Source organism: Palaemon carinicauda, chromosome 11, assembly GCF_036898095.1.
Source record: "Palaemon carinicauda isolate YSFRI2023 chromosome 11, ASM3689809v2, whole genome shotgun sequence".
NCBI lineage: Eukaryota > Metazoa > Arthropoda > Malacostraca > Decapoda > Palaemonidae > Palaemon > Palaemon carinicauda.
The window spans coordinates 62081559-62097954 of NC_090735.1; the positions used below are offsets into that span (position 1 = coordinate 62081559).

Below are 16396 nucleotides of genomic sequence, written 5' to 3' on the forward strand. Positions count from 1 at the left end.
TTATGATGCACGTCGGTACCTATATAAATCATAAGTCGACGACTACCTATATTATATGAAAAATACGACCCCCTCCCGGTACCAAAGTTACAGGATTAGAGATGGCCTACCTGTGTGTGTGTGTGTGTGTGTGTGTGTGTGTGTGTGTGTGTGTGTGTGTGTGTATGTATGTATGTATGTATATATATGTATGTATGTATGTGTATGTATATATATGTATATATATATATATATATATATATATATATATATATATGTATATATATATATATATATATATACATGTATACATGTATACATGTATACATGTATACATGTATACATGTATACATGTATACATGTATACATGTATACATATATACATATATATATATATATATATATATATATATATATACTGTATATATATACTGTATATGCAGAAGAACCACAGGGAAAATGAAAATACGAAATATACGCTTAAGTCCTGACTAGTTTCGTGATACTTCTTCAGAGGACTGATTTATTGAGAGAGGTTTCTTTACATTTTATAGGGAAAGCAAACGTACGAACATACATATAGAGATTTAAAGAACAATGACACTCCCTTACCAGCTACCTGGGCTTGAGTCAGGTGTCAACCCCAGGTAGCTGGTAAGGGAGTGTCATTGTTCTTTAAATCTCTATATGTATGTTCGTACGTTTGCTTTCCCTATAAAATGTAAAGAAATCTCTCTCAATAAATCAGTCCTCTGAAGAAGTATCACGAAACTAGTCAGGACTTAAGCGTATATTTCGTATTTTCATTTTCCCTGTGGTTCTTCTGCATCTGAGTATCACGTTTTCCTGTGATTTTTACGCATATATATATATATATATATATATATATATATATATATATATATATATATATATATATATATATATATATATTATATACATATACAGTGATACCTCTGGATACGAAAGTTTCTGCTTACGAAAAATTCAGGATGCGAAAAGTGATTCAAAGATTTTTATGCCCCAGGATACGGATAAAATTTCAGGATACGAAAACCTTACGAGATCCCAACTCTTCGCCGAGAGTAATTTTAAAAAGCGCGCGCCGCCTGACTTTGAACTTGGGTAGACTCACTTACAGCCTCCCGCTCACCCATTGGTTATCTCCCTACTCAGACGCTAGCTGACGCCATAAGATCCTGCTTTCCTATTGGTCGGCAACTATCCCAGCTTGCCTACGCACGGGCGTTCATCTCTCTCTCTCTCTCTTTTCGTTCCAACCGCGGTATCGTTAACAGACATTGTGTGCTTTCGCTTGTTTGACTTAGTGTTAATATAGAGTACATTCGTACGCCACGTGTTATCGTTAATAAACATTCGTTACTGTGCACTGTACTGTATTAGTGTTTACTATACATAGACTGTATATAACGTTACGTAGTGTATTATATTACGTATTACTGTAGCCATGGGTCCCAAGAATGTTGCCGAAGGAAAGAAGAAGAAGACGATGCTCTTTCTTATTAAAGAGGCCAGCGGTATTAGTAGGCCAAGACGAAGGTGAAAGTAAAGAAAAGAAACAGAAAAAAGAAAGTGATGAAGAACTAGAAGGTGAAAGTAAAGAAAAGAAACAGAAAAAAGAAAGTGATGAAGAAGTAGAAGAGATTTAGAAAATAAGAAAAACGTAAAGTTATAAAAAAGCAAAAAAAAAAAAATCCAATTTTAAGTTTTATGTTACCGTTAAGTGTTAAAGTAATTTTTTCTTTCATTTTATAGTTTTCCATACGTAATGTTAAGTGTTAATTATTTCTGCCATTTTTTTATTTCGTAAAGTTTAAGTGTTAATGTGTTAAGTGTGTAAATTACTGTACGTAGTCTGTCACTTGTTACGTTTTCTGCCTTATGCCATCCTCCTCTGCCGCGACTTCGCTATCGGACATTGTCTCAATCAAAAAGTAAGTTTCAACTTTTTTGTTACACTAATTAACTGTAACCTTTTTTTCAGAGTGTACTGGTATCAATCATTAATTTAGGTGTACGTACAGGTAACAATACACCTTCACTGATCTAAATGCTTTACGTACATACAGTACCGTAACTTTTATACAGTAGTAAAGAAAATGGACCGTTTTCTTTGGGCTTGGGGGGGATAACTTGGCTATAACTACATTATTGAATAATCTCATAGTGGTTTCTGGAATGGATTAGGCTGTTTTTAACGGTTGTGTTAATTATTGAATGATAGAAATGGCTGCATTGCATGTTTATTACTACAGTTTAGCGTGTTTATGAAAGAAAAGGTGACTTTTTATAAGGCTTGGAACGGATTAGGCTATTTACATGTAAAACGCGACTCAGGATACGAAAATATCAGGATACGAAACCGCATCCTGAACGGATTAATTTCGTATCCTGAGGCATCACTGTATATATATATATATATATATATATATATATATATATATATATATATATATATATATATATATATATATATCATCTTTCCAACCATTATCCCTACATTAAAGGATCAGCTGCTTGATACGCCCTCTCCAATGCTTTCTATCAAAAGAATCCTCTACCACCAAATCTCTTCTCTCCATATCATCTTTCACCTGATCTTGCCATCTAATTCTCAGCCTCCTCCTAAATCTGCTCCACCAACAGGTTCCCCCCAAGCCCTCCTCACTATCCATCCTCAACACGTGCCCACACTATCTCAGTCATGAGACTCTTATCATCTCTCTAATTTTTACTACAACTGCCATTCTTCTTAGTTCATCATTTCCAATTTTCAAACAGGAATATTCCCATAAACAACCTTAACTTCTCATCTCTGTTCTCTCAAGCTTTGCTTCATCTTTTCAACTTAAAGCCCAAGTTTCCGATCCATACATTAATACTGGTCTTATTACTGTGCTATATATCTTGGCTTTTACCTTGATTGACATTTTCTTATCACATACCACTCCTGCTACCTCCCTCCACTTTCCCCAGGCTGCTTTTATCTTATTCTCAACTTCAGCCTCACATCCTCCCTCCTAATTTACAAAACATCCCAAATACCTAAATTGTTCTGCCTGTTTTATAACTGCTATCATGTCCCTACCTTCCTTACTGCTCATCATAACTTCAGTTTCACCCATATTTATCCTCAGGTCACCCCTTCCCTAAGTCTCTTGCCACTCTACCACTCTTCTCTGTAATTGTTCCTCATTCTCAGCAGTAATCACTAAATCATCTGCATATAGTAACTCCCACAACTCTTCACTTCGGATTCCTTCACTTAATACATCCATGACCAACACAAATAAAAATGGGCATAATGCTGACCCCTGAGGTATTCCAAACACTAACTTCAAAGGTTTCTGTTTCTCCAACAGCTGTTATTACTTTTGTCCTTGTTATTTTGAATATCATCTCTACCATTCTAATTATCTTCTCTTGGACTTTCCTCTTCCTCAAGCACCAAAAACTCACTTCTCTTGGTATCCTATCATACTAAAAAATAAGAGTAAGCATATCTAAAGAAATCTAAATTTTCTCTATTTCATTTATGATGAGGTGCTTTAAAAAATTATTTTCATATATAAATTTTTTCAAGTACTGTAGTCACAAAAGGCAATTATTTTTCTCAAAATTTTGTAATGCCAAGAAAAAATGTAAATTTCAAGAGATGCAGGTACAGAAGGGAAAGAATCTTTCAGGTTATATAACAGCCCAAGGAAATTTTTGATGGGTTCATTATCTATTTTATAAACTAACATCTGAACCTATAAACTAACATCTGAACCAAATAAAAAAATATATAAAAAAATAAACTCTGACCTTAAAAGTTCTTTGTGTTTTTATCTTAATTTTGTAAATTAGTTGAAAAACAATTGATTTTTTTTTTTACAAACCCTCATAACCAGAAGGGATATTAGGTACTTTTTTTAATAAAAATTCTTACGGGGTTAGCATTCCCTTTAAAATTCAAGGTTCTTTTCAGGTACCCAAGTTTTTGCTCTAAATAGCAGGCTGTATGTAAACATACATAAATCTTTGCTCTATCGACAAATCAAGAACTTTTATTTACTAGTAGTCTGGCAATTTCTCTCCATTTCATCTATGCTGACACTAATTTCTCAACCACTGGTTTAGAGTCCAGTGTCCCTCACAAAAAAAAAAAAAAAAAAACAACCTCTTCTACCAAAAAAGGTTTCTTAACCCTTCCTGACTCCCTCATTTGCACTTGTTATACACTTTTAGGAAGCTAAAGATCTCTTACTCCAGGTAGATTTTGTAATCCAGAATATCTCTCGTCATGATATATGTGGAATTCAGTACACAGTACGAAGATCAACATATCCTACCACATTTTTTCTACATCCATAGTACCACTTTCATGATGGTACTTTTTTCCTTTGCTTCCATTAACTTCCGTTAACTTTGCTTTTTCTATGTGGATTTTCAGTACTCTCCTCTAAAGTCCCCTCTTAAACCTTTGAAAAATTTCCACCACTTCTTCATTAGGTTCTCGGAAAAAATACACGTAACAAACACCATAAACTCACTTGTTCATTGTTTCTCATTCAATTTGGTTGAGGTAAGGATATTACCCATTAAACATGTTTTATTGGTAAATATAAACTGATTCTCCAAGATTCACGAATCCAATATCACAGTTTTTTGGGGTAGGTTTCAAAGAGTTACTCTGTGCACTTAATAAGAATAGCCGTTTCAAAAGTTCTTTAGTTTAAACAAAATTTATATATTGCTTAAATCAATTCATTCATTGTTAACCATAAGTATCAAAACAATATACAATATCAACTTGCAGCTCAATTCTAAATATTTTGCATGGCTCCAATACAGTTTAAACTTAAAAGCCCTACTGTAACCAAAAGTAAAAACATTAAAGCCCAACATATATATCCTGTCCAGGCACTCCAACTTCATGGCAATTAGGTAGAATATCGATCTTTGGTACTCTTACCACAATGACATCAAGTAAATACAATTAAAAGCCCAAAGACTCATTCTAAAAAAAATTGGTAACATACCTGAAAGCACCATAGGGTCCGTATCAGCCCCTTTCTTTACGTGGTCTGATTCTCCCGTTAATGAAGATTCATCCACCTTTAGGTCATTACTTTGTATTAAAATTCCATCTGTTGGTAACAAATCACCATATTTGATCTGAAAGATAAGAGAGTAGTTCTTGAATAATGTCCTATTAAATAGGAAAAATTATAATTCCTAAATTCTGAATATATACAAAAATATGATACACAAACACAAATAAATGTACTGCAGCAAATCACATAATCAAGAGCTGAAAAACATTTGGAAACCAATATGTTTAAAGCTGTTCATTCTTTGAACAAGCTTCTCGCACAAAAAAATAGGTTTAGCAAAATGGAACGTTATGGGTAGCATAAAATTCATCACGCATATTGGTCAAAAATGGAAAAATAAATATGCATCCAGATTTCAATAATGGTAAATCTTTTGATACCTAACAATAGCCTTCCTCGATTTACCTGGAGATTATCATTCCATTCCAAGTCCCCCTTCCAAGTTGACTATCCACACATCATCCAGATGAAATCATAGCCAACATGGAAAGTGCAATGGATCTCTTTTAGAAATGCAACACCCTTGTAATCCTTTACAAAAATGCTTACATTACAGTGGGAGTGAAAAATATGTCAAACTCAGCATGGAAAAGCTGGCCCACTGACAATACTTACAAAGTTTACAAATATAAAATTATTGAAGAAGTACCTTATGATTGCATAACTTGCTTTTAATTGTTGAAGAGGAGGATGCTGACTGACTGCTATAAAGCAACGCAGAAGAGCTGAAAAAGAGGACCTCCCAGAGTTGGAGGAGAACTGACCTGCCGAGGGAAAGTATTAAAGAGCAACCTGTTAATCCCAGATGCCTCACCTAGGAAATTAATTCTACAGTATAAAATGCACTCAAGACGATAATTTCTTGGGAAATAAATTCCAGATATTCAAAAATATTCACACACTACTTGTAATTTAAGTTACAAGTAAGTTCTATACATCAATATGCCAGAAATGGAAACAACAAGTCAGATATAAGTGATAAACTTTTTTCTAGGAAATCCTTCTTGAGGAAGGAAAGGTCTATTTCAAGATGTCTATATCATATGTACTGACCCTGGTATTATAAAAAATAGTGAATGCAGCATGCATAAAATGAAATGCAGCTGTAGATATCGGCTGAGCTACTAATCACTGGTCCTCATGGGAAGTAAAAATGGTGAAGATTGACAGTGATAATTTTAGATCGAAAAAATCTGAGGTCTAAAACCTAAATGCCATAGGCCTGAAATGAATAAAAGGCCAGTTAAAATTGAAAGGAGAAAAAGCAGCCTGAAATACCCATAAAACTTAGGGCATACATACCTACATGCAATAAACTATAGGAAGAGAACCATAAAGAAAATCACAAAGACATCCTTTATGGATAAAGACCTGAAACTTACAAGTTTGCAATGCCCATGGGAATGAGGAAACAAAAGATTTCAAAGCAAATTATGCATCTTTAGAACCAAAACAGACCCAATGTAAAGCCCCTAAAGAGTCTGACCAATATGTGTTCCTATACAGATGTGCATTTATGTACAGCTAACGTAACTAATATGGTAATCACCTGATGTGAAGGTACTGTAGATGGGACTTTAGTGAAAATTTTTCCTTGGGTCGAAAGTAATATTTGATACACCTATCCCCAAAAATTGCATCTTATCCCCAGCACTGAAAACATCAGGTTGAGAGAATGCAATTTGCTATGCATGTATAAATAAGGCTTCAAGATATACCACCAACACAGCAATTCATTTCCTAATGCACTAATTATGAAAAAAAAAAAAAAACGGTGAATTAAAAACCAATGAGACACCTAAAACTGGTAATCACCTGATTAAAACCGTTGGTTGAGTGTTCGCTTTACAAATTTTGGCAACATATCTTGGCGCTAAGGACTTTGAAGCCTTGCAGTGAGCAAGTGCAACTGAAAAACCCCTGCAGTTACACTATGAAGTTAAATATAGAGATTGGACAATAGAAAAAAAAAAATAGTAAGAATGGAGGTAAAGTGGAAGGGTGCAAGTGCAGCAGATCAAGGAATTTGTAATGACCCTTAAGTAACGAGTACAGTAAACAATGTGAGGTGAACTGATGGCACTACAACTCCATGGTAAGTGTGACACCTCAGACTGTCCTGACTTTAAAATATAACATGCACAGGTTTTTCTGATCATATGTAATATGGTCAGTCTCTTTGGCATTGTCATGCTAGGGCATTGTAACTGTCCCTTGACTCTGCCATTGACTGAAAATCCTCAACTTGGCGGAAGATGGTCTCTCTTCCTGAGGCAACAAGGGTGATTGAAGATTATTTACCAAGTATTCCATTGCAACACAAAACAGAAGTAGTGTAAAGAACCTACCTCATGGCACTATCAGCAGTAACTATATAGCAACTTGCTCAGTAGTTAGTACCTCCATACCTTCTCCAGATTGTTTGCTTGTTACTGTCCAGTAAGAAATCTTCCCCTGGTTTTCTCAACAATTACTAAATGGAGTGCACATGAGAATTGTTTCTGAAAGTTCATTATCTGTATTCCCTTGGTGTATTGTGCCAGGGACAATACTTGGATTTAAACAATCATTGTGAAAAGTTTTTCCCTTATTGTAGCTCTTATATGAAAGTATGTTTGAATGGCTATGAATCAAGTTAGCAGTAAATGAGCTAAAGGAAACTTCCTGTTAGTTCAGGGGAAAAAGCCAGGGATGGCTAGGCTAGTTGACTGTAGCTTGGATGACAACACTAATGATATACCTCCACCTTTGGACAATTCATATAATCAGCCAACTTTCAATATTGATGAGCTTCATAAGTTCAAGCCAACTTATACACGGTGAATATTCAAATTACACACAAATACAATGCCATGGTAATATTAACAGAACCATAGTAAAAATATGCTGGAGATGCTTATGAGAAGTTGGTACAGATAAAAGATGTAAATAAGAAAGCTCAAATTTACACTTTCAAGAGTGAAAAAATCTAAATATAAAGGTTATCAGTAGGAAAAATAAATTATAAATTAAAGAAAGATGTCAGGAATAAATGTTGATGACTGAAAACCGTTCAAGAACACCGAACAGATGTTGTTGGAGCTTCTGTTGAGTGCTCTACAGACCTACAAACTAAAGAAGGGAAGTTAATGTCATATCAAAGGGTTCTGATGAGGGCTCCTCATCAAACAATAGTTCTTCTTCTGTCTAGAAAACAAAAGTAGTTTCTTGACATTTGTAAGACTGTAAATGTTAGCACAATATGATTGATGGGCTTGAGATAAAATTACTATAATTTGCTCTCTGATTATCAATGCAGTCAAAATAATTTTTCTTTTACATCAATACTTGGATAAAATTTCCTCACATTAAAGACCTCTTGATTAATTTACTGATTAATTGTAACAAACTTTCAACCTAAACTCATTGTAGAGTAAAAATTAAAGCAAATTCCAGGTAGTGACCCCCAAAAACAGATGAACTACGTGACTACAACTCTGTCTTGGCCTCTGATGGTGTGAACTTGGACTTGCCTTGCCCTCGGAATAGAATCATTAAACTCACTTGATAAGACTGCACGGAAAAGATTTATCCCTAGTACTTTAACAATATATGAAAAATTTGTCTGCCCAATTGCATTGCCTAGAAAATTTGATGGAATAAATTATGACAACTTCCTAGATCTATTAATTTCACAAACCTGACATTCATTGTTCGCTGAACCTACGGACATTAACTTAATATATTTATCTGTTAGTATTCTTTGCATACAGAGGAGTGCGTGACCTATTCAAGGTTGGAATTAAACTATGGTACTTCAACATGATGTTAATTTGAATAGTGCCATAATTCAAAAATTGGTTTAATCTGTCAATTTATCTAATTTCTCATGCCACAGTTTGCTATTACAATGCATTTCACAAAGCTAAATACTCTCAAAATGCAAATGGCTACTTCCAATCTGCCCATGATAGTTGCAGCATTAAGTACTTCATTGGCATCTTTAATTTCCTATGCCATCATTAGCATGAAAACATGATTTACAGTAAATAAAAATGTTTAAGATAAATTTTGAAGTGCTGTCATTCTAGTTACTATGAAGAAATTTCTTTGGGGTATTTTTTAATAATTTCAATGTGCTAACTTAATACACACAGTTATGCTTTGAAAACAAGAGCACTTTTATTATTGGGTTAATGACAGTACTGAAACACAAAACCTTTGACTAAGAGAATAGTTCAAATCTAAAACTCACAGACAGTCCCAGGGGAAAAATTTCTTTTTGGGAAAATTTTTTAGGAGGACATTTTAGTTCTGGAAAAATTTTAAATTTTTAACCAATTCCAAAAGATTAGCTCTCAGTTTAAAGGGAAAAGAACCTGTGTAATTGAAAATGTTGCCTGTGGTGTAGGTATTTGCCTATTATCTTAAGGTGAATACTGTACATAGTTTCCAATATTCAGTAAAATCTTAAAAATACTTTTAAATGTGGGAATATTAATAGTAAGAATGTATTAGAATTCAGTTTAAAAAGTCAGAATATATAGGCCTAGAAACAAAGCAAATAAATTATTTTAACTAGGTTACAAGCAATCCGAGTAAGAAAAGTAGCAGTTACAAGTTCAAGGGCCCCAAAAGGGAAAGCAGTCCAGTAAAGAAAAAACAGAAAATGAAAGGAGAAAATTTAAAGAAAATTGAGAAAAATAGAACAAACCAAGTAATACATAAACTATGACATAAAAGTTATGTAAACCTACTTAACAACAAAGCTGTTGCACCAAGTTTGTACTTCCTAAGTTACACAAATGGAACTATATCATACAATTTTGAAGATCACGCCACAATTCGGTCATAATTGGAACAAAACTTCTACAATACTGTGTAGTAATGAGCCTCACAAAAAAAAAAAAGGCAAATCAGAAAGGATTGTTCGGTTAGCGCTTTAATAAGGTTGGTATAGCCTGGGATGATCTGAATACAATGAATGCTCATAATTATGAAAATTCTTATAAAGCATGCACTATGAGTTAATCGAGTAACAGTGCCAGCGATTGATATCCACATTATGGATGATAAATTTAATCAACTTCAAGATTTTCTATATCACATTCAAATCGTGTCAGAATTAGAAAATTAAACAATTCCTCACGATAGAACTCTCAAAAAATCATGAAAGGTTTCCACAATATACCTAACGTTTTACACATGGTACTAACTGAGCACTCAACCAGAAATTCAAACACATTCCAACAGTACCACTTCCATACTGAGAGAAAGCGATGTATGGAGTAGAGAACTATATATATATCCTGTGCTTATTGCCAAGAGGAACAAAAAATCTAACAGATCTGGAGATGCTAATTCTCTTGGTAATTTAAGTGACAGACAATTGATAACAACTGGTTGTTCGTACTACGAAAAACATTCTGCAATTTTTTGAATCACGATCTAGCAAATAAATGTAATGAACTTTCTTCAAAACGGTAATCAAAGGTAGCTCTCAAACAACATCTTCAACCACTTTGATTGTCAGTGCACTGATGAATAAGTGAAGTTAGTTTTGGCTTTACTGCTAAAGCTATCAACTTTTTGATTCTTAATGTGAATAAGCCAAGGAACAGAAGCATCTTTAAGTGCAAATCAAACCTTGTTTACCTGATCTTACTATAAAATGTTCTCTCTTTTCTAATAATGTTATCTATTCATATTCGTCCATCTTACTTTAAATGTCTACATTAAATATCTTCTTGAATATTTTTATTTATCAAGTTAACATTTCAACTACATAAAATTTTTATGTATACTTTACTACATTTTTCTGTACCATATTTTTGTGTACCATAAAAAATCATATTTATAAGTTTACTTCATGACTGAACTTGTGTATTAATAATCCAGAAAATAAAAAATAAAAAGCAAATAAACAAAAGTAGAATTATCAGTACACTAATCCAAGATTACAACACAAATTTCAAAGTCTACCATTTAAAAGAAAAATGAAATGGGGGTGTTGAAAACAAGCCACACATTACCCACTTGAATTTACATCCTCCCCAAAGGTATACCTGTGCCTAGCTTTTGCAAGAAGAACAAGATATTGCCAAAACATAGGGCAGTGAAAAATAACAATACATGCAATCTAGAAAATGCTATTCCAGATGAGTTGATAATGCAAATAGACCAATGGAATCTGAGCTTTACTTTTGCTTAGGAAGTATTCTGTAGTAAACAAAAGAAGCAAAATACTGTACAGAATAGTTTCTCATTTACCCAACTGAAAACATTATTTCCAGAACTTTCATAAGCATAAATATCCTAAGGAACTTTTTCTGAATAATAACTCTAAAGATAGCTTATCAATATGCAGCTGCCAGGTTCTGGAAGAAATTAATAAAATGGGGTCCCCCAGCCACAGTATGAAAGTAAATTCTCACATAACATGCAAGGTATTACAAAAATATGAGAAATTACTCTAAAAACTTCCACAGCCAAAGTGAGAAAAACCACTAAAGATTTCTTATATAGAAAAAAGGAAATAAAAAAAAAAAATACAAATTCTTACTTGACATATATCCCCAACAACAATATCTCCAACTCCAATCTGTTGAACTTCTCCACCACGTATAACTGAGAATTTGTGCTCTCCCTCTATGCGGCTTTGCAAGCCACGAAACTGCTTCTCTTTAGTGTAGTCATTAAAGGCTGTCACAAAAACGACAACTGCGACAGATATAAGAATGGCCACACCCTCAATCCATCCTGCTTCCTCCTCTCCCTCATCATGGTGACCAACTGCAAAGAGATGAACATCAATTACATCTGAACACAGCAGTCAATCGATGTTTATAATAAGATACAAAAACCACTATTTAATCTCACTGCAATCACAAAATTGTATGACGAGTCAAATATGCTATAAATTACGTAACACTGAGTACAATAAGCTAATGCTAGTTTTGTACCTTAAAGAAAGGTTATCTTTTCAATTATATACAGCATAAGTCAGGAATAAATTATAATACAAAAAATCCAACTCTTGTCATATCATTTTTTTAGAAACTAGATTTACGGTAACTCTTACGAAACAGTAGAATCACTCAAATAAAGGGGAGTATAAACATTTAAAATGTTAACAACACTGTAGAGAATATAACTTTTAGCATATGAGGGTTTCTACTGCTTATCCAATCTATACCTCAGTAATGCATATGTGTACTGTTTGTATGTATACATAGGAATATAGAGTAGTATATAATATACATACTGTACATAAATACAGTATACATATATATATATAGATATATATACAAATATATATATATATATATATATATATATATATATATATATATATATATATATAGATATATATATACAAATATATATATATATATATATATATATATATATATATATATATATATATAGTATATATATATACAGTATATATATATACAGCATAGTATATATATAGTACATATATATATATATATATATATATATATATATATATATATATATATATATATACAGTATATATATAGTATAAACCTTACATACATATAATAACAGTGAACACATACATACAAAGCTGCTATATATTCAATATATGTCAAAGACTAAACTGTATTAAGGAGTTCACACGGGATGCTATTACAACGATAATATATTACTGAAGTATTATTTATTTACAATAAGAGGGTTACATGGGTATTACAATCTAACAACTACAAGTACAGAATAAATATAACAAGTGGGGGCTAGACATTTTGAAACATTTAATCGAGGACATTACTTGTGATGGCACATGAGATATAAACAAACAAAATCCACGCAAACTCAACACAATCACAACCCTTAGTGAGGCTGAAGAATTCAGCCATGTATTCTGATAGACGGTGAGAAACCATTTCAAAATTGTGCTTGAATTTTCTTTTAAAAACACAATCCTGAATTGCAACGAAAAAGTATTCAAACATACTTTTTACTTCAAGAATAAGTATTCATTGGGAATTAGATACAACTACTTGAAATACAGTTTTGATTTATGATACAACTATTTAAGAAATTCCACTTACCTTTCAGAATTTTCCTTAAAAATAAGATTATTTATTTACCCAAATTTTTCTTACGTATAGTTTTTTTTTTTTTTTTTTATTGATGACAGAAAGTAGATGACACATACTGTAGTGTACTTGGGCTAAAGGCAAGTCTTTGGTACTTTTGAAGGTAACCATGAGAATTGTATATTCCCTATTCTACCAACACAGATCTAGTTACAATACTGTATGAAAAGAAAATATGCAAGCATTAAGTTTCCCACGGTTGGAGAATACAGTATCAAGAATTAAAAAGGGCAAACCCAAGGAGTGCACAGTGCTTGAATTAATATTATGGATGGCATCCTTGATCACCAGACATAGGCAACATTTTTTTTTCTATGAATAAACATGGCTTATTTTTAAGGACTAAAATAAATACCTTCAATACAGTATTCCAATTTCTCAACTAGACGGCAGTGTAAAATTCTCTATAAATTTTAATTGTACAGGAAAATAATGAGTTCAATTCTACATATAGATAAATAACACCCAAAATTTAATATCTAAAAGCTTAATAACAATTGGTGTTACTAGGATCCCAAAATGAACCACACCCTTTTTTCCCCAGAAAATATTTTTAAAAATAAAGAAAGGTGCTCTTTAAAAAATAATTCTTTTACTTAAAATTAGGAGTATGCCACCTAAACCATCTTGGTGTGTATTTCATGGAATTTAGAAGTTAGATATAAATCATAACAAAACAATCATCAAACAACTTGATTAATGGTAATTCATAACATTAAAATGAAGTTGGTCATGCGCAAGTTTAATTGTAGTAGTACAGGCACTTGGTCACCAAGGTACAGTATTAGCTTTCAAGATTTTCTTCACTGTATTAAACTTGACTACATGTAGTCAAGGATTTGCCCATTTTTGCTGATACAATCTTTCCCTTTCTATTTTTGCTACTTTTCTTTTTAATTTCTTTACAAACTTTCTATTTACTACCTCTATTTGGATACAGCATCTACACATTTAACTATCTTGCAATTTGTATAAGTTAACACTTAATTTTATACATTAACAATTACTTAAATAAATATTAGTAAGTACATATAAATATCATCACTCATCAAAGAAACAAATGCAATTTATATAAAAGAAAAAAAAACAGCATTGAAGGGATCTCATTGTTTTAATAAACATGTTTCAACACTACAGTCCCACTAATATGGTGCCTTATTTCTATTCAGAACTGAAAAGAACCCCACTGCACCTACCAGAAACAAGAGTAATTTGTTTAACCCTCATTCTACAGTGTAACTATCGGCAAATGACATCAACATTCCTGTTTTCCCAGGATATGCCATTTGTACTCTTATTCTCTTTTTGTCTTATTGAATGAGCATTCAAGAAACTACACTTGTGCCTTTCCCTTACCGAGTTACTGTGAATATTAGTTGGAATCAGTATTAGACTGTCTGAATAATGTATTTACAGTGCGACACTTATTTGGAGACTTCCATAAGTTTGTCACTTTTTACTTTCCTGCTTGGTCGAGGGAGTTTTCCATGGCAAAACTCTGTTTAAACCCTTGTTATTACTACATATTTGTTTGAATAATTTCACATATTTCTGCTGAACATGTACATCCAGACATTCATAATGTCAATGGAGGGGTCATGTCCAATACCACAACCATCAACATTTTACCTTATTAACAAAGAAAGCACCATATTTGAGTTGCTATGTTTTACTGACCATGGGAATCTTTGTGCCAAGATAGAGGCACTATACCTCATATGTTACCAAATTTATTCAAGGGGTATAAAAATCAGTTGTCATTACCTTCTGAAATACTTTCTTGATTCCCACATCCAATGGGTCTCTGAACATATTCTTGTGCAAGGCAGTTTGACCGGTTGAAGGTTCAACTCTAATAACATTATTTGCAGCCACTTAACAACAGGCTTTCAGTGTACAGCTAGGATTGGATTTATGAATTTTCATCTGTATAGCCCTGAGCTGTGGCTAGTAAGGCCATTCACTGCCAAAGTCCAACAGCTTAGCCTCAAGTCAAATCTGGAGCACGAGGTAGGTATGCAATGTTGCAACCGTGGGATGACATAAACGTCCATAGCTTTCCCACCCTTGCCAGTGAAGCTATGAACATCGAGCTCCTGTCCCATACTTCCGCAACAAACACAAGGAAGCGAAATTCATTCTCTACAGAATATTTTTAAAGATGCGACTCGTAACCATTTGGAGGTTTTCTTCTTGGTTTACACTCTCATGACTGGATGTGTTACTGATGGGGAGGGACTGTACAGTCTTCTCTTCATAATTCTCCCTTTTCATCAACGGAGACTACATGTAGGACTTTTCTGAACTAATCTCAAATTACTGGCAAATATTCATCACTAATTACTTGGAATAGTTTTATGAAGAAAAAAGAAAAGAAAAAAAACTTTTTTTTCATCAAAAAGCCTGTAAAGACCATTCATAAGAGTTGTGAGTTCTACTTCCCTGTGCAAGCCCTGACCCTTTCCTATCCAAGCTGCAGCCTGCTTTCCAATCTTTATCATCCTCTATTCCTCTCTCTTCAGGCCTTTCTATTACTGTGTATAGATCTGCATTCATATTTCCTTCTACACAAGCTATTCGGGTACATATAATCAATGAGACTAGTAAACAAACAACAGTTTTTACAATACAAAACATAATATTCATACATCCCAATTAACTATAATGACACCCCTCTTTCAATCTTTTCACTCGGGATTAGTATCGTTGGGACACAGAAAGAATGGGGAACAAAGCAAAGCATCACAAGTTCACCCAGGCACGTGAAGTGGGGGTTTCTCAATCTCGAACAATAAAAGCTGGAACAACTGGGCTTTCATTGCAATGTAAGCAACAAACAATGGATATGATTGCATTAAAAATGTATCTTAAGCTTTATAAACACCACAATATACTTGCCTAAAAGGAACACATTTTCAACCAAGACCCAATATCAACAACTTGCTCCAACAGCTCCCATGAATAAATGCCCTTTTGTGATAAAGAAGAATCACAGAATACAAAATAGAAAAATGAGAAATAAAAGCAAATATACAGTACTTTACACAAATATATTGTACATCTAAGGTACACTCGAATACATGAAATTTGGTCTCTTTCAGAGCAAGTCTTGGTCTATAGCTGATACATCTTTAGTATGACACACCAATGACAAACATATGCTTTTGGGTGAAATATAGAGCTTAATAAGCA

The 16396-nt window shown here is 33.2% G+C and overlaps 1 protein-coding gene across 1 annotated transcript in view; it reads right to left on the reverse strand.

Moving 5' to 3' along the window:
• The window catches only part of LOC137650039 (plasma membrane calcium-transporting ATPase 2-like), a 145609-nt gene that overhangs the window by 99800 nt on the left and 29413 nt on the right, over window positions 1-16396 (reverse strand). Inside the window, 2 exon segments of the mRNA XM_068383061.1 lie at window positions 5025-5160; window positions 11641-11870. Coding sequence (XP_068239162.1) covers window positions 5025-5160; window positions 11641-11870 — 366 coding nt within the window.